A 23,400-nucleotide genomic window follows, 5' to 3' on the forward strand; every position below is an offset into this window, starting at 1 on the left:
TGGCTGACCAGGACTGGGAAGATGGTTCCAGGACCGTCTTGCTGCCTCTCTGTGTTAGTAGAGGAGTTCATCTTGGGGAAGCTGAGAGCCTTGGAGGTGGCTCTGAGCGTTGTCAATCAGGAAGCTGCACCTAACAGGGCAGGCAGGGCACGACTCGCTGGCTGAAAGCACGGAGGTGTGAGACACGGGAGGTCACCTTGCCTTTTCCTTCTGGATTCAGCAGGAGTGCAGCAGCTTGAACTCCTTGGAAGGAAGACAAAAGGTAGGGGAGCTGTTGCAATGTCACGGTGGTGGTGATCCCTTTCATGGAAGGAGGTATAAGACCACTGGGCCTCCTCTGGGTCCCAGCCCTGCCCCTGACTGATGTTCTGGGAAAGGCGACCCCTGCCCTGGGCATCAGCCAGTGCCAGGCACAGGGATGTGCAGGTTCAGAAGGTACTCAGCTGGGCAATGTTGAGGTGCTAGGACTAAAGGGGATGCTGGGATTGAAAGGACATCCCCATGTGTATAACCAAGCCCTGTCCCTACATTGGTGTGTTTCTGAGCCTTACATCCACAGGCAGCGGGAAGGTACCTCAGTGTGGGGTAGGCAGGCCCCGTCTCACACAAGGGACACCGCTGGGCTGTGGTGTCTCACATGTCTCATGGGGCAGTGGTGAACCCAGTCATCTCCCAGCCTGGTGTCATACCCAGTGCGGATGAAGTGACTTTGATGCGAACTGTGAGTGAAAGAAGCTTTCAGCATCTGGTACAGATGCACATTCCAGCCAGTAGCACTGACGTGGTGGTGGGGACAGGATGAGTTTGCCCTAAATGTGGTAATAGCATGGGAGGAGGTCTTCCCTGAGCATGGCTGCTTCTCAAATGCGTGTTTATCTCTGCAGGCTCCTCTTCTATCCCCTAGCCTCCAGTGATATATTACATTGGTCTTCTGCCTGTCCCACACTGTCTTCCTGGATTTCCCCTCCCTTTCTATAACTTCTGTCTTTGGGACCTCCCAGAATGCTGCCAGCTGCCTTATTTAGTGTAAAATATGTTGGATCTGTCACAGCCAAATTATTGCCATGGGAGGATTTGTTGGCAGAGGTGTGCTAGAGGGCTGTGCAGGGAAGGGATCTGAAACAAAGCTGGTGAAGAAAAGCAGTGTGGGGCCTGGCTCCCGCCGCCTGCTGTGCAGCCCTCGGCAGCCGGACAGCTTTCCTTCCCTGCTTCCTGCTGCCCTGCCGTGGTGGCTCCGACCTGACCCACTTCTTGCTGCTGTCTGGAGCCAGTCTGGATAATTCTGAGGAATGTGACGCTTCCCATCGAGCTCTGCCGAAAGGATGCAGAGCACTTCCTGGGCCTGCTTCTCTCTTTGGGACTTTATTTCCCTCTGCAGAGTGTACAAGGTAAGGAATTTCCAGACCCCTGCAAGTATCAGTTTCCTCTTTGCTGGTCAGTGGGGCATCGGATGGTCCAGCCACAGGCACCTCATGCTTTTTGCTCTCCTGGACAGCCCGTGTGCTCATCCTCACGTGGAGACCTGCCGTGACGCTCACCCACCCGCCACACACCTTCAGCAGCCCTGGCAGTGCCGTGGGTGCAGGCAATGGCCCTCCTCTGGCAAACAGCTACGCTGCAGTAAAACTTCCTGCTATGAAAACAGCTGGCTTCAAAGAGAAATGTAAGATGCCCTTTGAAACCAAGCACACCGAAAGCAGCCAGCAAAGGCAGCAGCAGCGTAGTGGTGGATCCTGGAGCTGGCGGTGGGGCTCTGGATGCTGCTGACAGCTCGGCCATGCCAGGGGGCACAGGGAGAAGCCACCCCCTCAGAGGGGCCGTGGAGGCTGCCGACAGCTAAGGGACTGAATGGAGTCAAAGAAATTTGGGCAGAATCCCTGTCACACCACAAGGAGGTGAGATGAGTGGCTGCTGCACGGGGCTCTGCAGTCCTGCATCAGCTCTTTGGGGGCACAGCTTGAATTATTTATGTTTTTTCTTGTCACCTTTCCCTCATTAGGAACAGAGACCACCAGGGATGCACATGCAGCCCCATCTGTGACTGCACCTCGGAGGAGCCCAGCACTCTCACCAGTGGCTCCGTACCAGCGTGGTGCTCCTGAACCCAAGGCAAAACGGTGGCGATGTCCTCCCACCTGTGTCCCACGGCGCTCTTCGCACAAAGGCCGATGATGTGGGACTTACTTAGAAAACACAAAGGCCACGTCTCAAAGGCCACCCATCCTCCCACTTGCAGGGCGGATGGCACCCAGGGCCCTGAGCCAGCGCTGCCAGAGGCCATGGGCCTCCCTCCTGGTGGCCTCTCGGGCGCTGCCACCAGCAGGAGGAGCTGCACGGCCACAGCGCCGCACACCTCCTGCTCCTGGGGGGCCTCGGCCAGGCTGCGAGTGGGCCCACCTTGCCCAGTGCAAGCAGGAGCTGTCCCCAGGGCCCGACCCCAGATTTTGTCTGAAGCCCAGGTGGATGAGCCCGACCACGTTTCCTGCCTCCGTCTCCCTGGTGCCCCACGGCAAAGCCTCTCTCGCCTCTTCCCCCTGCCCAAAGGGGAAGGTGAGTGCTGCTCTGACCCAGCGCATCAGGCCTGAGGCAGTGCTGGGGTGATGGGCTGGGGGTCGGTGTGAGTGCTTCGCACCGTCTGCCTGCCTCCCTTCTTCTCTTGGGCAGCAGAACCCCAGTTTCCCCAGTATTGCAAGCCCACCAGCTCCTCACCCCTCCCTCTTGCAACCATCCCAGGACAGTCGAGCAGTCCAAAGCTTGCTCATGGCTCCCTCCCCTTCCTCCTCCTCTCGCCCTCTCCCCATCCCCTGCCCTGGCACCCGTGCCTGCAGGGCTCTCTCCCACCAAGGGCATCCGCCCCACCAGCGCCCCTTGGGCAGAGCAGGCTCGCAGGCCATTACTTTGCAGTTTTTGATAGCATCGCTCTCATCCTGTGTTTGAAAAACTCACCTCCTCTGCCCATCTTGGCAGGACCTGAGGGTGATTCTGTGACATGCGGTACATGTTATCAGCTGACCTTTGCCAGTGACCTGCCACTCTCGTTTCATTATGAGCCAAGGCCAGCAGGTATTCACTTATCTTTCTCTCTATTGGCTCTTCTATTCATCTTGCTGGAAAACAACCCCTGAAAATCCCCAGCCTTGATATTTACCAAGAGCCATGGAAACTGCTTTCATGATCAGGGGTGCCAGCGTGCTCTGCGTGGCACCAGCGCAGCCCATGGCTGGCACCAGGGCCAGCAGCCGGGAAAGGCTCAAGTGCCACCAGGATGGCTGCAGAGCAATGAGAAAACCCTCCTGCTGCTTCCCCAGGCCTGGAAATACCGCCTGGCTCTCCACTGCCTCTGGGCGTTTGTTTGTTTCTCCGTCTCTGGCTTCTCCAGGAGCAAGGGGACAGTCCCAGCCCCACGAGAGGGAGCACCCATGATGTACCAGCCAGGCGCTGCTTCCAGAAGCCTGCGTGGCTCGAAGCAAAAGCACACTTTGTGTCTGTGTGACAGCGAGGTTTCGCTGCCGCCTGTCACGTCTCAGATGAAGCTTCAGGAACGGATCCTTTGCCAGTAACCACCACCTTGCGCTGATGTTATCTAGTTTCTGCAGAATGAACTTGCTGAGTTGTCATCTGTGGCGCTGTCAGGGGAAGTCCTGACTCCTGACGCTGCAGTTCCTGTGGCTGCTCCGCCAGCACCCCAATTCCAGCAGCACCTCCCAGGCCAGGCAGATCCGCTGGAAATCTGCTGGAGCAGGTGAGGCCAGGGGCAGCGAGGCTTTGGCGCAGGCCCGTGGGCTCCCAGAGCTGGTGGAGCCTCTGGGCAGGCTAACGCCAGCTGCCTGGTTGCTGCCGACATCTCGCTGTGAGGTGCTGTTGAATGCTGTAGGCCAGCGAGCTTGTGCAGGAGCGAGTCTGTGGGCATCAGCGGGTGCCTCGCAGTGTGTGGATGATGGGTCCTGCAACACAGGCAAGCCCTGTGGGTGCCAGGCAGAGTCGCTGACATGATTACGTAGTCACCTACAGAGTGAGGCATCCCTCTTCTTCGGTGAAGGCCTTCCCTGTTACCGAAGTGACCCAAAGCGTGCATCACTTCTAGCCCACAGCTGTTGCATGTGTCTGAATGAGCCAAGGTGCCAAGTTCTGCAGCAGTGGTTTAAATGTGGGTTAAATGTGGCTTCAAGCCACACTGCCAGCTCGCTGGCTGATGTGCATGGGACTTTAGGAGCAGCACTGGGTACTACCATGCTGGGCCTGGCCACCTGGGATGCACCACGGGCACATCTCTCTGCCCAAAGGCCTCCACGTGCTGGGGCTGCTCCGTGGCTGGGGACTGGTGGCTTGTAGCTCAGTGACAGCATGAAAGGATGCCAGGCTGTGCTCCAAATTCAGTGGATGCCCACCCAGCTGCACGGCAGTGGGGAAAGAGGAAAGGTACCTGAAGAACGGGATGGAAGAGCACATCTGCCATTTTATAATGCTAGTGTAGATGGCTGTGGGACACCTCGCCTCGGGTGCTGCGTTTGCTTCTGGTTGCCCTGCTGCGAAAACGGGAGACCTCCAAAGATGGGTGCTGACCTAAATCAGGGGTGTAGGGAAATTTCCCTATGCGGAGACTAAAAGTCCCAGCAGTTTAGAGTGGAAACTAGTGAAATGCCGTGTGATAGAGATGTACAGAGCAATGCCTGGCTTAGAGATAAGTCTGTTCCTCTGTTCACCCCCTCACAAGATGTTCAAAGAAATGGAAAGACAACTCATTTCAAGCTGGCAAACTGACACGCTTCTTACAGAGCAACGAACTGCTTTGCACAGGTGGACAAGGTGCCTGCCGGCCAGCCATTGCAGAGGGCTCACGAAGGATAACGTGCTCGTGGAAAACAAGGATGCCCACAGCTCAGGTCAAAGGCTTTGACTAAAAAAAATTGGAAAATGGCATGGCTCTTGGAATGACATGGCTTTGGGATTCAGGGGGTTCTGCCTTTTCCTGTCCCCTCTTTGAGGCCACAGTTGGGGTTGTTGGGGGCATCAAGGGCCCCTCGTGCCAGGGACTCATGACACCACTGCAGGCAGGGCTGAGGCTGCGGCCCCACTCCCTCGTCCCACCTCCCAGGCACTGCTGGGGACGAGGCCCTGAGAAATGGGGGCAGAAAGGGAGAAGTGGCGTATCCGGCCCCTAAGCCAAAAGCAGAGCAGCTGCTGTTGGGACGGGAGCAGGCTATGAGCAGTTGTGCCATTTCATCAGCCTCTGCTGAGAGGGGTGGCTTGAGTCTATCTGCAGGGACATGCCCTAGGGAAGCTGAGCCCAGTCCTTGGGAGGGCTGGACATATCTTATGGTGACGGGTTGCGCTGACGAACGCTTTTCTCCAAACAGAGTCATGCAGCAGCCAAGTAATACACTCAAGAGCTATGCATTAATTTGGGAGATGAGCAATGCATTCACCCCTCTGCCCCCACACCACGGGGCATGGCAGCAGCAGACACCCCTTAGGTTGCAGCCATCCCACGGGAGCAAAACATTGGCTATTTGGTCTCTGTGGCTGGACGTGCTGTAGCACCAGCACAGGTCCAAGTTGAGGTCCTGCTGCCACGGCGGTGGGGAAGGCCTGCTGGCCTCGCGTGGCCTGGAAACGCACGAAGGAAGCTGGGGCTGCGGCCCCCTGCCAGCACCGGTAAGCGTGCCCATGGGTGGATCAGCCATTCTGGTTAAACGGGTCACTGCCCTTCCTCTTTGGGCCTTCCCCATCATCGCCAAACGAGACTGCCACCGAGATGAGTCAAACCGTCAGACAACATCTGCGGCCCCGCGCACGCCGCGTCCATGCGCTTGGATAGTTCTGCCGGTGGGCTCGGCCCCGCGCGGCGGAAGCAGAGAAGCCCTGCTCTACCAGCGGCGTCTGCACGTGAGGCCTTTCGGAGCCCCCAGGGCACGCTCATCCAGCCAGGCTGGGCAGTCAGGCCCGTTCCTGGCCAGAAATGGACCAGGGCCTGTGAAGGAGGCCACGGGAGAATGTTCAGCCTTGTTTTGTCAGCACTCTGCCAGGGTTTGGGATCTGCAGACCTGGAGAGTCGGGTACGCGTACACCTGAGCTTGCTCCTGAGCAAGTCCTTGCCAGGAACTGATTAGAGGTTGCTCAATTAATTACCCAACCCGATGGTATGTACAGGATGGCAGACTGTGGCTGACCCCCTCAGCAGCCTGGGGCGAACACCAATTATCTCTATCTTGAGCCTGAGGCTCTGCCAGCGGCATTCCCCTCTCCACTAGGGAACACATTCGGAGTTTTCTTTCTATGGTTTGCTCCTTTTGACACATAGACAGTGACACACCAGAAGAGTACTAATGACGTTTAAAAAAATAATAATCATGAAAGTGGCATAGATGAGTACTGAGGAGCTAGAAATTGCCAGAAATGGCTTTGCCTGGGCAACCTAGTGTCAGATATCTTGCACATACGATCACCTCCTGCTTTTTGCCTTGGATGGCCACCTCTTCATCACCCAGGCTGGACCGCAGCCGGAGGGAACGAAGAGCTGGCCCACTGGGCTGCCTCCTTTCTTACCAGGGCCGGAAAGCTGCTACCAGGCAAGAAAGCAAGGGCCTGCGGAAAGAAAGAAGGTTTCCTGGGCAGGCCCTTAGTGCCTCCCTGGAGAGCCGCGTCTGCCTCAGAGTAACTCGGTGAGCTGCACAAGCAAGTCTTTCACAGGAGCAGCCACTTGTTCCTCATTTGCCAGGTCTGGGTTACAGAAGAGCTAAAAGGTTGCACCTGCAGTCGCAGACATTGGGAGCTGGGGGTTGGTTAAATGAATTACTGTATAAAGCCCAAAACACTGAAGAATTAGATTCTAGTTGGTTAAAACTGTGTGTCTAAAATTAAAGAGTACTAATGACCTAAATCCCTCTTTGTCTTGTGTTTCACAGTGGTGAAACAGGGATAGCTCTACCCCCTCACCTGGAAAGGTGGCTGAGAAAACAACTTCACTCACAGTGCTGAGGCACTCAGATGCTGGAGTGATGGACCCTAGAAGGGGTCTGCGGAGAAAGCGAAAAGCAGGATGCTGAAGCAGGATCTGACCACAGGACAGTGATAAAGGTAATGTAGCAATGCCAGGGAAGGAACCTTTGTGGATCATGCAGTTGTGGAGCCCAGCATGATATAAAAAGCCCCGGGGATGGAGAGAAGCTTTCCTGCCAGCTGCGGAAGCCTCCCATGGTGCACAGAGGACCAATGTGTGCTACCAGAAGGGGATGCAGCAGGATCTTGTCTGCTAGAAGAGCAAGGACTTCATTCAGCACCACCATTCGCTCCTCATCTCTTATCAGTACTGTATCCCACACAAGAGTCTTTGAGCTCGTATGGGGAATGATATGCAAATTGTTGCGATTGTCCAAATATTGTGAGAAAGTATTTGCATAAAATGTTACACACGAAGCAGAAGCAACCTCGGTGGTTTACAGGAGGCTGAAGTTGACAGCTTCTTTAGGCTGGATTTTTAAATAGCACTATTCACTAAATGTTCATGCAAAAAAGGTGAGTGAGAGGGACGAGGTGAGATGCAGTTTGAATGCTGCTGCTGAAGCCTGCAGCAGGTGGGAGGGCTGGAGCGGTAGGTTTATGGGGAAGCTGCAGCTGCAGCTTTCTCTCCTGTGTGCACAGGCAGGATGCAGGGACTGGCTGCAGTTAAGGGCTGATTCTGCTCTCTTACCAGCTTTATTATTATTATTTTTAATAGGTCTCCTTATTTAAACTCTGGAAATGTCTCTCTAGCCCATCGTACAGAGGCAGGATTAAACCTGGACCCTTTCTGACAGAGGTTTGTTCCTTGCTACTTCACGCAAAGGGGACAGAATAACTTTCCTGAACAGCCCTTCCCAACCCTAACCTGTTTCAAACCTCTGACCTGAATCTTCCTCGCTGCTGTTGAAGCCCGGTGTGGCTGCACAGAAAACAGCTGACCACTCTTTCCATTACAACATATCAAAGACGGCTCCTTCCTCCCCCGCCCCCTGCCCGCCCCCAAGACTTCTCTTTTCTAGGCTAAACAGACCCAACGTCTTCACTCCTTCCTCTTAGCACAGGATTTCGGTGTGTTCACCCCTTGTATTGTTTTCCTCTGGGCTTTTCTGCTCCAGGGCTTGGGAGGAGCCGTCGCCCCCTCGCATCCTGCACCCCCAGATGCGATCTGTGACGCTCTGCAACCCCCGGATATTTCCCTGCCATTCTGCTGCCTGGCCGGTTATTCCCCAGTTCTTCTACATACACCTCGTGTCACTTTGCATTTGCATTTGTTCTTGCTGAACTGCACCTTGCTGCTGCCAAACCATTTCTCCGGCATTCGAGGTCGTGCACTCTGGCCTGGCATCGCCTGCACACCCTGAGATCCCTTGGGATCCCTTCGGCAGGGTCCGCTGCTGTTCACAAGGGACCGATGCAGAACTGGGTGGCCCTTCCCTTCCCCTAAACTCCTCTGAGAATTATCCCTGCTCTGTAGATCTGCTGCCACGGCAGTGACCTAACCCTTATAAGCTTTTCCAGTGCTGCTGATAATGATTTCACAGCTGCTGCGATTACGATCAAGAAACCTCAATGATCCCAGAGAGAAAGTCAGGGGATGCTATTCACAGTGTACATTTAGTCGCCTAAATGAGGCTCGGGGATTAGGACTCTGGCTCCTGAGCCGCCCCCACCAGCAGGGCAGAGCCTGGGCTGGGAGAGCAGGCTATCAGCTGGGATTTCTCCATCAGCCCCAGGCTGTCCATAAAAGCCCAGCTAAGAGCGGGCTGTGGCACAGCTCCAGACCTTCCTCTTGCGGATCAAACAGGCTTTCCCTGCAGAACAGTCGGGGCCAGCTTTGTGCAGGCTGCCCACCTGGACACCCAGCTTCCCGGGGCCGTGTCCTGCTGACGCTGCCTGCTGTCACCTCTCTGCCGCTGGGACTGCTAGATGCCAGAGGAGGGGATTAAGCTTATTTGCCCAACGATGGAACAAGGACATTTCTCCTCGAGGAAGGAGCTCCCTCCATCCTGCCCTGAGCAACAACAGCTTGTAGAGCCCTTGAGGAGGGCTCGAAGAAGCCGCTGATGCCCGAGCGGTGGTGGCTGGGAGCCGAGGCAGTCCGTGAGGTCTGCTCGGCGCGGGAGGAGCATGGGTTTCCTCGGGACAGCGGGAATCCAACGGTCTGCTTCCTGGAAAGGAAGCGCCGTGTGGGGTTGCAGGGTTCAGAGGAAGTGTAGCGATGCAGCGAGCAGATGGATGGTTCAATGGTTCAGCTGCCAGCCAGCAGCTTGGCAGCCCCGAATTCACTGCCCCGCTCACCCCTCTTCTCACCAGCACCCTGCGTTGCCCCGCTCCTGGGCTCTGAGGAGCTCTGGGAGAGGCAGCACGGCAGGGAGCGGGGTCCTGCTGGGCAAGCAAAGCCCACGTTTGCAAGCAGGGGCTGTGCCTCTGCACCTGGGGGGGTGGATCCCAGCATTTCCCTGAAGCACACTGAGAGAAAAATCCTTCGGGGCTGTGAGTTGTTCAGGTAATAGGGCCAAGGGTAGTGCATCGGTGCCACAGGGCGTTTCTGAAGCAGGACATGGGCATAGCTAAAGCCGAGCGGTTGTGCCCCTGGAGCTAGGCCAGGTGGCTTCCCCGAACCACTGAGGGTGGTGAGGCACTGGCACAGGCTGCCCACAGCAGCTGCGGCTGCCCCATCCCTGGAGGAGCTCAAGGCCAGGCTGGATGGGGCCTTGGGCAACCTGGTCTGGTGGGAGGTGTCCCTGCCCATGGCAGGGGGTTGGAACTGGATGGGCTTTAAGGTCCCTCCCAACCCAAACCACTCTGTGCTTCTAAACTGTGGGCTGCTGGGGCTGGAGGCACAGCAGCGGGCTGGGCAGCAGTTTGGGCTGTAGCATTCCTGGTCAGAAAGTGGGAGGAACTCAACTGAAACACCAGTAAGTGGGAACTGGGAATCGCTGCTTTCCGCAGCGGCGAGTTACCGCCGTTACAGACCAGGGGAGAAATAAGGGGCCGTGCCCCAGGCTGAGTGCCCGCAGCGTGTTTCCGTCTTCCCATAGTCCTGTCCGCCTTGCGCTGCCTGCTGTGATAGAGGGGGCTAGAGGAGGACAGGAGGGAACCAGACCCGTACACGACAGGCTCGTGGAGTACGGGCATGCTCATACTGAGGTGTGGAGTGAGAATTATGTCTCAGGCTTAGCTGCTGGCCCCACAGGGCCGTTACACTCCTCCCAAAAACGGCCCAAACGTTCTTCCATCCCAAGCCTTTCTTCTTAGGTGGGCCTTGATCACCGCGCACACACAAGCCACTGGTGCCTGCTGAGGGTGCTGGTCTCCTCCTGGGACATGCTGGGGGTGGTGGGACGGGGCGGGTGGGCTGCAGGATGGGGAAGGCTGCCCAGGGACTTCCCGAAGGGGCTGGGGTGGCGCTGGACCAGCCGGGGCGCACTGTTCCTCCTGCCCCTGGAGTTTCTGGGGCTCCCGGCACCACCTCCTCCGCGCTGCCCTCCTTTGAGGGTCCCACTTTCCCAGCCAGGGCCGGGGCTTTTCTTCCCTTTACATCTCTGCTGTTTGTCTCGGAGAAAACCCATCTCGCTGTTTTTCTACCGCTTGAAGGTGTTTTTCGGGGGTTTTTCAGGCTATTTTGAAGCTCGTTTTTCCCAGATGTGCTTTTTTTTTTCTGCTTTTTTTTTTTCTTCTTCTTCTTCTTCTGTAACTTTTCTTCTTCGCCTTAAAGTTTCCGGCCACGTGACTTTCAGCTTACATCCCCTAGGTTCTGAGAAACCACAGGAGGCCTGAGACCTAAAGGGAAGGTGCAGAGCTCTGAGCGGAGAGCAGAGAAAGTAGCAGAGCGCGGGGCAGGAGGACAGCGTGCCTCCGGGACGGGCTCGCACAGGGAGGCCAGCGAGCATCCCAGGGCAGGCAGAGGAGGACAGGGGACAAAGCAAGGGGGAAAGAGAGAAGCCGGGCACACCGTGAGCATAAAGGAAGCTGAAGAGGCCCTGGGAGCCAGAGACGGGAGCCATGCCCCACAGCTCCGACAGCAGCGACTCCAGCAGCTCCAGCCAGTCTCCCCCTCCCAGCAAGCAGGTAAGCAGGGAGCCTTCCCCAGCTCTCCCCTGCTGGCCTCCAGGGAGGGCAGGTGGCCCTGGGTGGCCGGGAGGAAGTGTACCAGCCCCGGCATCTGCACCGTGAGCTGTGGTGGGGCTTTCTAGGAACGGCGGCGGGGAGAGCGGGATGCGGGGCTGAGCCGGGAGCAGTGCCCGCCGAGCGGAGAGGGAGCCCCGAGAGCTGGGGCTGGGCCAAGGACAAGACGAGGGGGTGCTGGGACCCCTGGGCACCGTGGGCCCTGTGCTGGGTGCTGGGCGGGAGGCGGTGAGCAGGGTGCTGGTGCTCTGGGGAGTCTGGCCTCGCTGGAGCAGGTGGCACTGGGGGACCTGCCTGCTTCCCCCTGCCCCGCACAGCGCTCAGGGACCGGGCAAAGCCCCGCTGCTAACAGAACTTCCATCGCCTTTTCTGGCTCAGCTTTATTATAGCGATCGTTTGCCATCTGCCTAGGGCTGACACCACCAGCACCTACCCAAGACTTTGCTCAGGAATCTCAGGGATGATCAGGGCAGGTGCTTTGGGGCTTGCAGCCCGCGATGGGGATGCCTCCTGGTGGAGAAGGCGATGGAGCACAGAGGCTGCTAAGGGCTAGGGACCGGGCTTGGTGCAGGACTTGGGAGCTGCTGCAGCTGAGGAGCTGGCAGGGCAATGAAGGCAAGGATAAAACGGTTAAGTTCAAAGAAGAGAAAAGATCTTGGGCGGGGTGGAGGGGGGGAGAGGATGTGGACAGACTGATGGGCTGGGAAGATAAATTTTGTGGCTGAGTTTCGTAGTCCTGTGGGGGAGCAGTGATGTGAATGTTAGAGAGTCCACAAAAGAGGCAGTACCATATGAAAATAGAAGATGAAAGAGTCTGTATGACGGTTTTAACTGTCAGAAGGCAGCAGCAGGACCAGATCTGAGCAGAGAAGGGCTGCTGCACGGAGCTCGTGACCTGGCGCCGGGAAACCCAGCTCCCCTCTGCCCGAGGGGCTTGGAAGCGCTGCAGGCATTGCTGCCGAGGGGCTGCAGAAAAGAGCAAGCACAGAGACAGGAGAGCTGGAGCGAAGGAGAGCTGGGGAAAAGGCAAAAGCTTGGAGCCTGCCTAGTTAAACATGCAGTGTCTTAGGGAGCCGCGCCACGCCGTAAGGGTCTGCAAAACCCTTAAAGTAAAGGCTGAGGGAGAAGGGTGATGGAGAGGGGTTGGGACCTGCAGGGATGGAAGGAGGAAAGCACAGGCTGAATCTGGAAAGATGCTTTAGCCAAGAGCTGGAAGGACTGCAGTGCCATATCCCTGCAGGGAGGCGGGGAACAAAAAGGTTTTCTGGGCAAGGAATTCAAATTGTCTCTCTTCTGGAGAGAGGTCCCTCAAGCCACATCCCAGGCCAGTGTCTTGGTTGAAGGGACAGTGGTCATCAAACAGCTGTGCCAGGAAGTTTAGGGGATCAGCTTTGCCCCTCCTGGCATCTGGGATGCCAAGAGCTTCACATGTCCCTGGGGCAGGGCTTTAGCTGCTAAAGGGATGTGTCCCATGTCCTGTGCTTCAACAACGTTACCTGCTGTGTCCCCTTCCCCTCCTCCTGCCCAGCAGGAGCGGGGAGAGAATGTCGCACTCATTCCCATGCCTCGTGTTTCCCTAGGACTCTTCTGATGACATGAGGAAAGTCCAGAGGAGGGAGAAGAACCGCATAGCTGCCCAGAAGAGCCGCCTGCGGCAGACCCAGAAAGCAGACACACTGCACTTGGTGAGCGCTCCCTGTCCTTCCCCGTCCCCGGCGCTGAGGGCTCACACCGGGCACAACGTGCTTTCACCCTGGGGACTTAGAGAAGTGCTCAGCGCGGGCAGGAACAGGGGGCCAGGGCAGGATGTTGGCGGCAGCGCCATCGCTGAGAGCACACAGCCCCAGCGCGGGCAGGTTTTCTCCCCCCAGATGCCCGGGCACAGTCCTCCTTCAGCAGGTCCAGAGCGAAATCCTCCCGTTCATCCACCCGATGTCACAGTGACTCGTCCTGTGTCACTGGTACCGTTCCCCCCATCCCCATGGGTGTCCTCTCTGGCAGACACAGGTCTGCTGCCAGGATTCATGCCTGGCAGGTCCTGTCGTCACCACCCGTCAGAAAGGGGGATTGCCGCTGAAGCCCTCAGTTTAGCAGGCGGTTTAGTATCAATAACAAGACCGATCTCTCAGTCTGACATTACCAATTTCCTCTCCAAACCTCTCCTGACTGGCTCAGCCAGAAGCTCTTCAAACGTTTGGGCTCACCCGGGCTGGCGCTCACTGCGTTTGTGCTTCATGCCATCACCCACACAGCAATGCCATGGTGCACAGGGACGCCCTTCTGAGACGGTGGCACTTTGTGTCCCTTGGTATGGAGGAAGGTGCAGTGCAGAGCTGAACGGGCATTGCCCCGATCTGTTTTCTGAGGCACCACACCGCGTAGATAAATAAACATTAATCATTTTGTAATATTTAAAATGTCCCTATGGCAGGACTTGCATCCCTTCCTACATCTGAGCACTGTGCAGTACCTGGGGGCTGTTCCTCTTGCACGGCATGGATTTTCCCTGCTGCGGTTTCACCCCCACTATCCTATTCTCCTCCTGTGGCACCACGGTAACCCTGGTGGCTGTTCCCAGCGTGAAGGATTAGGAGGCTGCATTTCGGGAGGGATGGCCACTTCTTGCTCTGTGTGTGCGCGGGCAGTGTCAGGGCACAGGGCCGGGCGCTTTGCATTTTGCTAGGTGCAATCCCGTGCGTTTTGGGCCGTTGGTGAGCAGGATGCAGAACGTGCAGCCTGCAGTGGGCAGAGACCGTCTGTGTCCCTGCACAGGGCTTGGCTGCCCCTTGAAATGTGACAGTCAGGCTGGTGTTCAGAAAAACATCCTTTGACTTAGCAGTCTTCGTATTCCCCAAATCCCCATTTTCGGGATGGATTCTTGAGAAGTTGGCCCTGAGCTTTCCCCTTACATCGTGCCCTCACTCCATGCTCGCAGGTGGGTTTACAGCTGAGATTTCACTCTTTCCTGAGCAGCTGCTGGTCATGCTAGAGCAGGCACGGCTCTGGGCTGACTGTTAGCAGCGATGGCTCTGGGAGACCGTGCCTGAGAGGGATGGAGGGAGACACTTTCCTTGGGGCTGGTGCTCTGTCCAAGGCCATCCTAGAGCTGGATATGGGCTCGTCTTCCCTCAGGAAAATCCTGACTTGCTGTGTACCAATAACTGAGCCACTCTTCTCAGGGCAGACAACAAACCACTTTGTCATGAGCTAACTGGTGCTCAGATGCCACCAACAGCACAGACTCCTTCCTTCCCCAGGGGCGGGAGGCAGGGACACCACTGCAGAAGCACCGTGGGCCGTGCCTCTCTGGTGCAGTCCTGCCCGGAAGAGCCTGGGCTGTGCTGGTTCTGCAGGAGCCAGCATCTCCACCTGCCCAGGGCTCCCAGCTTGTGTTTTGAGGGGAATGAGTCAGCGGGAGGCTGGGGCTCCTGGCCCCCGGGTGATTCCCGTCAGCTCCCACGTTTGACGTCAGTCATGATTTCCAAAGCGTTTTGTCACGTCCCAGAGATGCTCGTTTGGTGCCGTAGCCGCGTTTTACCCTGTGCATAGAGAGCACGAACCTCCAAAAGCCAGCATGACGGTGGAGGGGCAACAGCTTTGCTTTGCCAGGGACCGGGTGCAGCTCTCCAGGGCCTCGGAGCCCTGGGTCCTGCTTTTGGTTGAATTTGTGGAGCCCAACACTGAGTCTTCCCTGTCTCCTTTGGTCCTGCCCGCCCCACGGCTGCCGGTGCCTGGGATGCTCCAGCTTGGAGCCGGCTGCCTCTGGGTAGCGAAGGCTGTGATTTGCTCCTCGAGGCAGGGCCGGGCATCACCATTAGGCCCTTTGTTGTTATCCTCATTAACAGCAGCAATACTTCGGTTCTTCTCAGGCCTCGGTTTCTCTTTTCTTCTGACTCAAGCGTCTCCCCCTCCTCCCCGCCGGGCCGCTGGTTTCCCCGGCTGCTAGCAGGAAGCAGTGAGTCTTTTCTTTCCAGGGCAATGACAGGTTTCCTGTGGCAGGTGGTTTTCTGGTTAAAGACGGCGGTTATTCAGCGCGCCCTCCCCCCGGCCGGGCGGCCCGGGAAGCGGACGACGGCGTGCGTGTGCGTGAGAGGGAGCGAGAAAGCCTGGGCGGGCGCACACCCCAGTCACTTCTCGTAAGCCGGGGCCGGGGAGCGCGGCGGGGCCGCCAGCATCGCGCCTGCACCCGCGCCCGCACCCGGCCGGCTGGAGGAGGGGGGTTTGCCCAGCCGCTGCTCGGGGCAGAATTTGCCGGAAACTTGTCATTTTGGAAACTGCTGGGCCGAGAGGTGCGGGTGCGGGACCCCAGCCCCGGCACGGCCACCTCCTCCGCCTGCTCCCGTCCTGCTGGTGGGGTGCTGGTGGGCACCTCCTGCAAGGAGATGGGGGGTCAGGGAGGGCTGCGGCTCGTGATGCTGCCGTGTGTCCTGATGTGGGGCAGCTCCTACAGCCCCCACGCACAATATCCGGGTACCACACTGCACCCCAGGGCCTCCCTGCTCCCTCCATCCCCACCCATGCCTGCAGCTGAGGAAGCCCCGCCATTTTTGTCTCCCCAGGAGAGCGAAGACCTGGAGAGGCAGAACGCGGCCCTGCGCCGGGAGATCCGGCAACTGACGGAGGAGATGAAGCACTTCACCTCGGTGCTGAGCTCCCACGAACCGCTCTGCTCCATCCTGGCGTCGCCCCCGCCGCCGCCCCCAGAGGTGCTTTACGCCACACACTCCTTCCACCAGCCCCACATCAGCTCCCCGCGCTTCCAGCACTGAGCCAGCCGGTGGGGCGGCCAAGAAGCAACCTCGCGGGGCTCGCTTTTCCATCCGGAGAGGGACAGACAGACAGACGGCCCTTCTCACAGTGTGTACTCTGAGTGACTTTGTCCAAGACTTGTTCCCCATGCAGAAATGGCAGGGCCACCAGGAGGCATCTTCGGGCAGTTTCCAGCTTGGATCCTGGGAAGAGGAGCGTTCGCAAAAGGGCACCAACCCCTTCCCCAGTGCTTGCTTGGGGACCCCGCGGGAGCGTGGGCACGGGCAGCCCCCGTGCGAGCGGCTGGCTGCGGCGTGTGGCGGCGGGAGCTCCGGGCAGAGGAACGGAAGCAGGGGCGGAGGGGAATGTTGGGGGCCATAGAGTACCAGGGCAAAACTGGTTTATTTTTGTAAAATAAAGAATGAAAATGCTTCGCGCTTTGTTTCTCAAAACAGGATGAGCCGCTCCGAAGGCCCTGCGTGGCACGGTGGGATCGGGGCGGTGGCAGGGGAGAGCGTGGAGTTCAGCCCCATGTCTGCTGACGTCTCATCCGTCCCATTTCCGAGGAGCAGGGGCCTGTGGGGTGGCCTGTGGGCTGCACAAGCAGCGCAGCCGGGAAGGAGCACGGCAGTATGGAGGGGGGCGGTGACGCTGTGCAGGAGTGGATGGGGAAGCAGGGCCTGGCAGGAGCCCTGCTCCAAGGGGCACACGGCTGCAGCCTGCGCTGTTTCCCCTGCCTTGCCACAGCTCTTCCTCCCCAGGAGGATGCCGGGCTACCTCCTGCACTGCAAAGCAGCGAGGCTCTGCTGGGGGTGACCTCGTGGAAACACCAGCGGTCCGCACAGACGGGCTCTGCACCTCACTCCCCCACCGGCCAGCAGCCTGGCCAGCAGCCCCAGCCCCTGCACAAGGCTGAAGCCCCCCTGCCAGCACAGGTCCTGTTGCTAATATTGGGTCTGCTGGCCTCGCTGAAGAGCATCAGCTGCCATTTTTTCAGGATAGGGTACCACAAGCAGGCTTCTAATTGAGGAACTGAGCTAAATGCCTCAGTTTCTACATACCCTTCTTTCAGGCAAGGAGAAAGGGCATATTTCCAGATGGGTTTAGGCCCATCAGCGTAGCCCCTGAGAGCAGTCAGGAAAAGCCTGTAGTATGCTGTGCTGTGCCCATTTTCACCAGCGGAGTGGTAACAAAGCGTTGTCGTGCCTGAGGGAGCCATCCTCAGGAGAGGTGCAGGAAGCACAGCGATTTCTCCAGCCGTGGCCTCTGAAGAGGTTTGAGAACCTCCTGCCTCCAGCTGGAGAGCCAGCATGGGAAGCACCGTTGCTGGGGACGCCCGGGTGGGTGTCAGCTCCTCAGCCCGGGTGTCAGTGCCCTACAGAAGCAGTGCTGGCACGGGGGGAGATCACGCTGGGATGCTCACACACAGGAGAGGATGGTGGCAGCTGGGGTATGAAACACCCAGAATACACCTACAGGCTCCATGTTAGAAAAAACAAAGCCTCAGGAGCAGTTTCAGCATCTTGCACCTCCTCTCTCTGCTAGATCTCACACCAGGAGGCTTCACGCCATCTATTCACGCAGCAGCCAGAGCTGCTGGTCCCCTGCACGGGCCTTGCTTGGAGCCACCCAGGCTACAAAGACCCTTCCCAAACTGCATTTCTCAGGGATTTGGACCTTTAAGCCTGGCAGTGACGACCGTCCTGAGCTCTACAGGGGGTTTACAAGGCTCCACTTCTGCTCCTTCAGCTTCCACTGGGTTTGCTCCTGGATTTTTTCCTTGCTGTTCCTCAGGGCTCTGATGCACTTGTGCTTGCGGGGTGATGCAGAACCAGAGAGAAGAGCTACTGCTGCCTCGCTTGGGGTTGCTGTGCAGGGCACCATAGGCTCTCTCTCCTCACTGAAGGATGCAGCACAGCACCAGCAAAGCCTGCACTGACTTACAATGCAGTATCACTGACAATAACGTGAAACCGCCGTCCCTGCTGCCAGCCGTTGTGTTTTCCGTGGCTATTAGATGCGAAGCTTGGTTTTAGCTGCAGACGGAGACGGTCCTAGGCTTATGCACGCGTACCGCACAGACACAAAGGCACTATTTTTGTTGCAGAGCTATCAAGGTCTGAGATCCTGCAGGCTGGGTGGGGTTCTCTGAAATGCCCACAGAATTGCTAGACTACTCACTGGTAACGTCTCAGGCTTATTACTGCAACTCAGAACGAAAATAAGTGGTAAGCGGTGAGACTGGGAGACGGGTTTGCAACAACATCCTCTCCAGAACCTAAACAATAGTCCTGGCATCATCAGCCAGGGTGCCCTTCCTCTGCACGGCCGGCCGCGAGCTGGAAGGCCTCCAGGCAGCTCTGTGCTCGGCCGCATCGGCCAAGCACTCGGCGTTGGTGCTAGGCCAGGCAACTTCCAATCTGACTTGTCCTTGCCCCAGTCTCAGTCAGAGAAGATGATTTACATGGTTCAAGCGGTTTTTGACCTCTCCGCTCTTGCTGGTTATTCTTAGGTGTCTCAGAGGTTGTCTTGCTGTGTTGTGAGGAGTGGTTCGCCTAGGAGACAGACCCGAGCACCCAAACAACGGGGACAGCACATCCGCTCAGGGTCACCAGGCTTTCAGCCAGTAGCTGATACAAAGGTGTTGTCCCAAGGCCATGCTGCACAAGCTGCTTGTTCCGGCCAGGTGAGGAGATCCCGTCACTGCTGTACCTCTGCTGCTCAAGCTTCTCTTTCCCAGGCTCCTGGGCCCCTCACCCGAGTAGTTTTGATCCCTGTCCTCCGGCATGGCCCTCCCTGTTGTCACCAAATGGGCTGTTAACAAGCTCAAACCAGGAGCGAAGGACAGGGTGGTGGCCCAGCAGGGCAGTCATCTTCCATTGCTTTGATTGCAATTCTGTTTGAATTTCATTTCAGTGGTCTTTTGCACTTCTAAAGGGCCTTGTGAGCACTTCGTGGCCATGCCCAGCCTCCAGGAGCAGGGTGCTGCTCCCGGGAAGGGGACGTGTCTGGGCGCAGAAACGGGGTGCCGCTGGGCCTGTTTCCTTCCAGGCAGGCTGCGGCCATTTGTCAGTGCCTTTCTGCTGCACCACCTTGTCCCTCATTTAAGTAAGAGCTCTCTCAAAGCAGTGATGAGGGTTTGCAGCAGGCAGAGAGGCTCTTTTTGAGCGGAGGAAGGCCAAGTGGAAAGATTGCTCTTCGTTGCTGTCACAGCCTGCCGAAACGCTGCGTTTGTGCCGACCTCTGCTGGGCGCAGGCTGAGCTCTGCTCGCCTCACAGCCCAGAAACCTTTCTGGTTGCACTCCTGTACGGCACAGTGCCTTTGAGTTTAGCCTGGCTGGCACCAGACCCCGTGGAAAAAACGGGGAGGATCAAGATTAACTTGTGTGAGGGCTGCTGCTGAGGGATGGTCAGGCCCCAAGTGGAAATGTGATAACTTCGCTGATCCTCTGTCATGCAGGAGATGAGAATGGTGGAGTTCAGCACTGAGATACCCGGGAAAGCCCTTGTAAAGTGCTTGGGCTCTGCTGGGGATATATCCTGGGCAAAGCCAGCTGAAAGCCTGACACGTGGGGGCTGAGAGAGCAGTGAGGGCAGGGAGGAGGTGGCACCGGGTGGCAGCCGCTGTGGATGCCCTTCAAGCCTTAGCAAAAGTTGTCTCCAGATTTACGTACTGCCCGGTGTCTTCTCTGCAGCAGGACGAAGCAGAGGCACAGAGCTGCTGACACAGGCAGAGGCTGGAGAGGGGAGCAGGAGGACATGAGAGCTGTGTTTTCCCTTATGTCCTTCGCAGAACCTCGGCACCTCCCACAGACCACAGCGCTCAGGCGACTCCGCAGAAGGGCAGCAAGTCACGAAATACAGAAGGTGCAATCATTTTCTTCCTTTCCATCCCCCTGAAAAGCACATACTCAGCACTTCACAAGGATCCAGGCTCAGCATTTCAGGGCTGCTTCTACAGTAAGATAAATAAAGATATGACACCCGGTGCTGACGTAAGCTTAACGTAGCTCCCCAGATGGGAAGCCCAGGGCACTATTTATGCCTGGTATTCCCTTTCTGCTTCATCCTCCTCAGCTCAGCTGCAGGTTCCTGATAGGGTCGGTGTCAAGGTGGGGAGAAACAGAGCCAGCCCAGGGGAAAGTACATTCCTCCTATTATATGCTGCTGTTATGGTCCCAGCTGTCATCACTGTGATGTCCTCCCTCCAAATTTATGCAGGTCAATTTATTCAGTTTTCTCTCTCAAGGGGAGAAAAAGGGGCAATACCCAAGCAGAGTATGCAAGGAGCCAGAAGAGAAGTCAAGGCATATGTCTTAATTTGGCAAAGGACAGACCAGGCAGCTCTGCTGCCCACTTTGCAGTGGCTCCAGAGTATTTATACACTCCTTTTGCAAAGCCTGTCTCAGAAGTCACTTCTGCTAGCGCTGCCAGCCCTCATCAGCAAGAGGATCATCTCCTGCACACTGAACCGAAGCAACAGCACACAAAAGGGACCCTCCCTCTGTCTCTTGGAATGAGCATGGTGTCCAAAGCAGCACTGGTTGTACAAGAATACTGTCTGGATGCTGATATTTCAGAGTTCAAAGAAGATCAGGAATCACTGCTGAGAAACAAATCAAAAGCTAGCAAGGAGAGAGAATGCACATGTGGCATGAAATAGTGAGACTTTGTCCAAGAAAACAACATGGTGCTTGCGTGCTCTGTGTTCTTGCTCTGCCATGTTGTTGCCACCTTGTTTATTAATGCTCTGGACGGGATCTGAGCAGGGAGGCAGCGACATTTGTATACGTGAGGTTGTATCAAAATCAGGTTAATCAAAAGGTTTATGAGGTTAATCAAAAGCCTACCAAACTAAGCCGTAGGCAATGTATATTCATTTCCTGCCAAAGCAGGGTCAGAACCAGTGTGTTAAGGTTCCTACATAACATCATTTTTCTTGAAGTTGATATTGCAGATGCCAGCTGCTGAGACTCTTACCACTTCAGAGACATCCACGCAGAGACAAGGGGTGTTCCTCCCAGCCCCTGCACCAATTCTTTACTCTCTTCTGAAACCCAGTGATGGTACCCTGGTCCCCAGTACTTGTCCTGGGTTTCTCCTTTTTGCTGAATTGAGAGTGGGAGGAAGAAGAGGAACATGCCTGACTTTGGTACTCAGCTATGTACATTTCCAGCACTCTTTAATTATGAATTCATTAATGCCAGCTGCAAGCATTAGGAGATGAAAACCTTTTTTTTTTTTTTTTGTGTCATTGGCATGAACTGGTATGACTCACTGAGATCAAGGCTGGAGGATGCTGAGTAAGAAGGGTTTATATACTTCGAGAATTTGGCATTTGGGGTTAATCTGTGACCCTGATCTGGACTGGGGATGTAAATCTAGACTGTGGCTGAGTTTTGAGTCTAGCTGGCTCTTTTTTCACTTCTTTTATTCTGCACTGAGCAGAGAGGTGTTCATGCTCCATGTGCGTGCCTGGTGCACAGCAGAGAAGGGAGGTGGTTTTGCTCCAATAACAGAGCCAACAGAGACCATGCATAGCTGTCTCCACGGCCTTTCGCAGGAAGAAGTTGAGAGCTGGGCTTAGAAGCTGAAGCAGCACAGCGCACTAACCACAGCTACACACTTTTGGATGAGAGCTGGTTCTCATCTGGCCAGATCTGAGCATGGGGCAGACAAGTTGATGATATCTGTCTGCAGAAGGCCATGCAGAGGTAGGGTAACCGCCTTGCATCTCGAGGGGTGTACGCTAACCAACAACCGGCACATCTGAGGAACCAGGGCTCTAAGTGCTCTTCCACCCTGTACACTCCTCTTTTGCCTTTTTCTCGCTGCAGGAAGGAAGGCGTGAATATAAGCACGCCAGTTGTGCAGCCCCGTGTACTCTTTGCAGCTCAGGCCTGCGTGATTCCTCCGTACAACACCACACCTGAGCTGGACCTGAGCACCTGAGGTTGGGTGCTCAGAGTCGTTCCCTGACCAGCTCCGGTGGCTCTGAGGCCGGCAGTCTCCCTAGGTGAGATTCCAGGTTGTGCACCCGAGCCATCCTGCTTTGTGTAGAGGAAATTTTTGCATAATTTTGAATGTTGCAGGGCCTGCACGCTGCAGTTGTAAATGTAGCCCTTTGCCACTGTGTCCCCGGATCTCTACACAAGAAATATAACAGGAAAGACTCATAAAGGTTTAGGGTATCAAAATAATCGTCTATTTAACGCACGGTAACACACCAACCCACGGGACTCGTAAGCTGTGTGCTGGCTCCTGCTTTCTGAAGGCTGGTGGGATGCAGAAAGCCACAGGTGCCAGCAGAGGGCTCGCAGCCTTCCCTGCTCTGGCCTGGAACAAGGGTCGGGCTCGGGTCCTGCTGCAGGGGCTGGAGGCAGGAGTGGTGGCTTCTGAAGACCTCCACTAAAGCCCTTGGGGCGCTGGACCCAGTGGAAGTTTTGTCCTTCCTGCCGGGACTGCTGCAGCACTGCGGTTACAAACACATGCCCCTCTCTCTGCAATTTCTAAGGTCAGGAGCTAAAACACCTTCAAAATGTTTCCGCAGCCGCTGTCCTTATCAGCCTAAACCCATGTGCGGCCCAGCTTTCTCCCTCTTTCCTTTCATCTGATAAAGGCACTGAGTTTTAATGTCTAACTCATCTGTGGCAGCCTCCCCTGACACAGACCTTGCAATCTTCCCTGTTGTGAAAGGGGAGGTCTTCTGACATTGTTTCTAGGCCTTAATCCCATCAGTCAAAAATGCGATAAGGCCACCTAAGAGCTGTGCTAACTAAATCTTTCAAGTGCAATGATAAAATTTAAGAGGCACAAATCACTGCTGTGAATTTGAGAGCAAGGGACATCTTTTGATCCTGTGACTGCACACACTTCCCATTTGGAAGAAGCCCAAGCTTCCTCTGACGTCCCTGCAGGATCTGTGTGGTTGGAAGATCCAGTAGATCCCCGAGCACCCACTTTGCCCCTGGCAACCTCCACCTTTTGGCCACCTACTCCTTGGGCCTCTGACCCAATTTGAGAGGGAAAAGGCTTCAAGGAATCACTCTCCTGAATAAGTTTCTGATGTGCCTTCCTCACACTTTCCAAGTCAGTTCCCACCACCCATTCAACATCTTTGCCTGTTGTTATCCACCAGAAATCAGAAAGCTGTGTTATCACAGCCAACATCATCCCTAGACTTGTCTTTTGGGGGAGCTTTGAGAAAACCAAGCTCATTCCAAGGCATATTCTTCACCCCTTACAGAACGTAAGCTGCATATCCTCACTGGTCACGAAGGCAGAATGTATTCCAAGAGTGCCAGAAGCTGGCTTTTTCTTGAGGTCAGTAAGGAAGCCAGAGATGTTAGGCTCTATCTGATGGCCTAACAAGTTACATTTAATTTGGGACCTGCTTCTGCCTACGGTTTAGAGCCTTCCAACCTTCACAGATGCTTTTGGCTACAGAATTCTGCAGCCTCTGTTAGTACTTGTGCCAACCTCGCTACACAGGAGATTTCCCTCTAGCTTTAAAATTCACTT

General features: G+C 56.2%; 1 protein-coding gene across 1 annotated transcript; it reads left to right on the forward strand.

The window, feature by feature from the left end:
* Nucleotides 1-30: 30 nt before the first annotated feature.
* Nucleotides 31-16,310, forward strand: BATF (basic leucine zipper ATF-like transcription factor). Its single transcript, XM_066998129.1, has 5 exons — nucleotides 31-7,515; nucleotides 7,718-7,798; nucleotides 10,757-11,073; nucleotides 12,711-12,815; nucleotides 15,690-16,310. The coding sequence occupies exons 3-5, from the start codon at nucleotides 11,008-11,010 to the stop codon at nucleotides 15,897-15,899; spliced, it is 381 nt and encodes a 126-aa protein (XP_066854230.1). The 5' UTR covers nucleotides 31-7,515; nucleotides 7,718-7,798; nucleotides 10,757-11,007; the 3' UTR covers nucleotides 15,900-16,310.
* The last annotated feature ends 7,090 nt before the right edge of the window (nucleotides 16,311-23,400 follow it).

This window comes from Anser cygnoides, chromosome 5 (assembly GCF_040182565.1).
Source record: "Anser cygnoides isolate HZ-2024a breed goose chromosome 5, Taihu_goose_T2T_genome, whole genome shotgun sequence".
In the NCBI taxonomy this organism is placed as follows: Eukaryota; Metazoa; Chordata; class Aves; order Anseriformes; family Anatidae; genus Anser; species Anser cygnoides.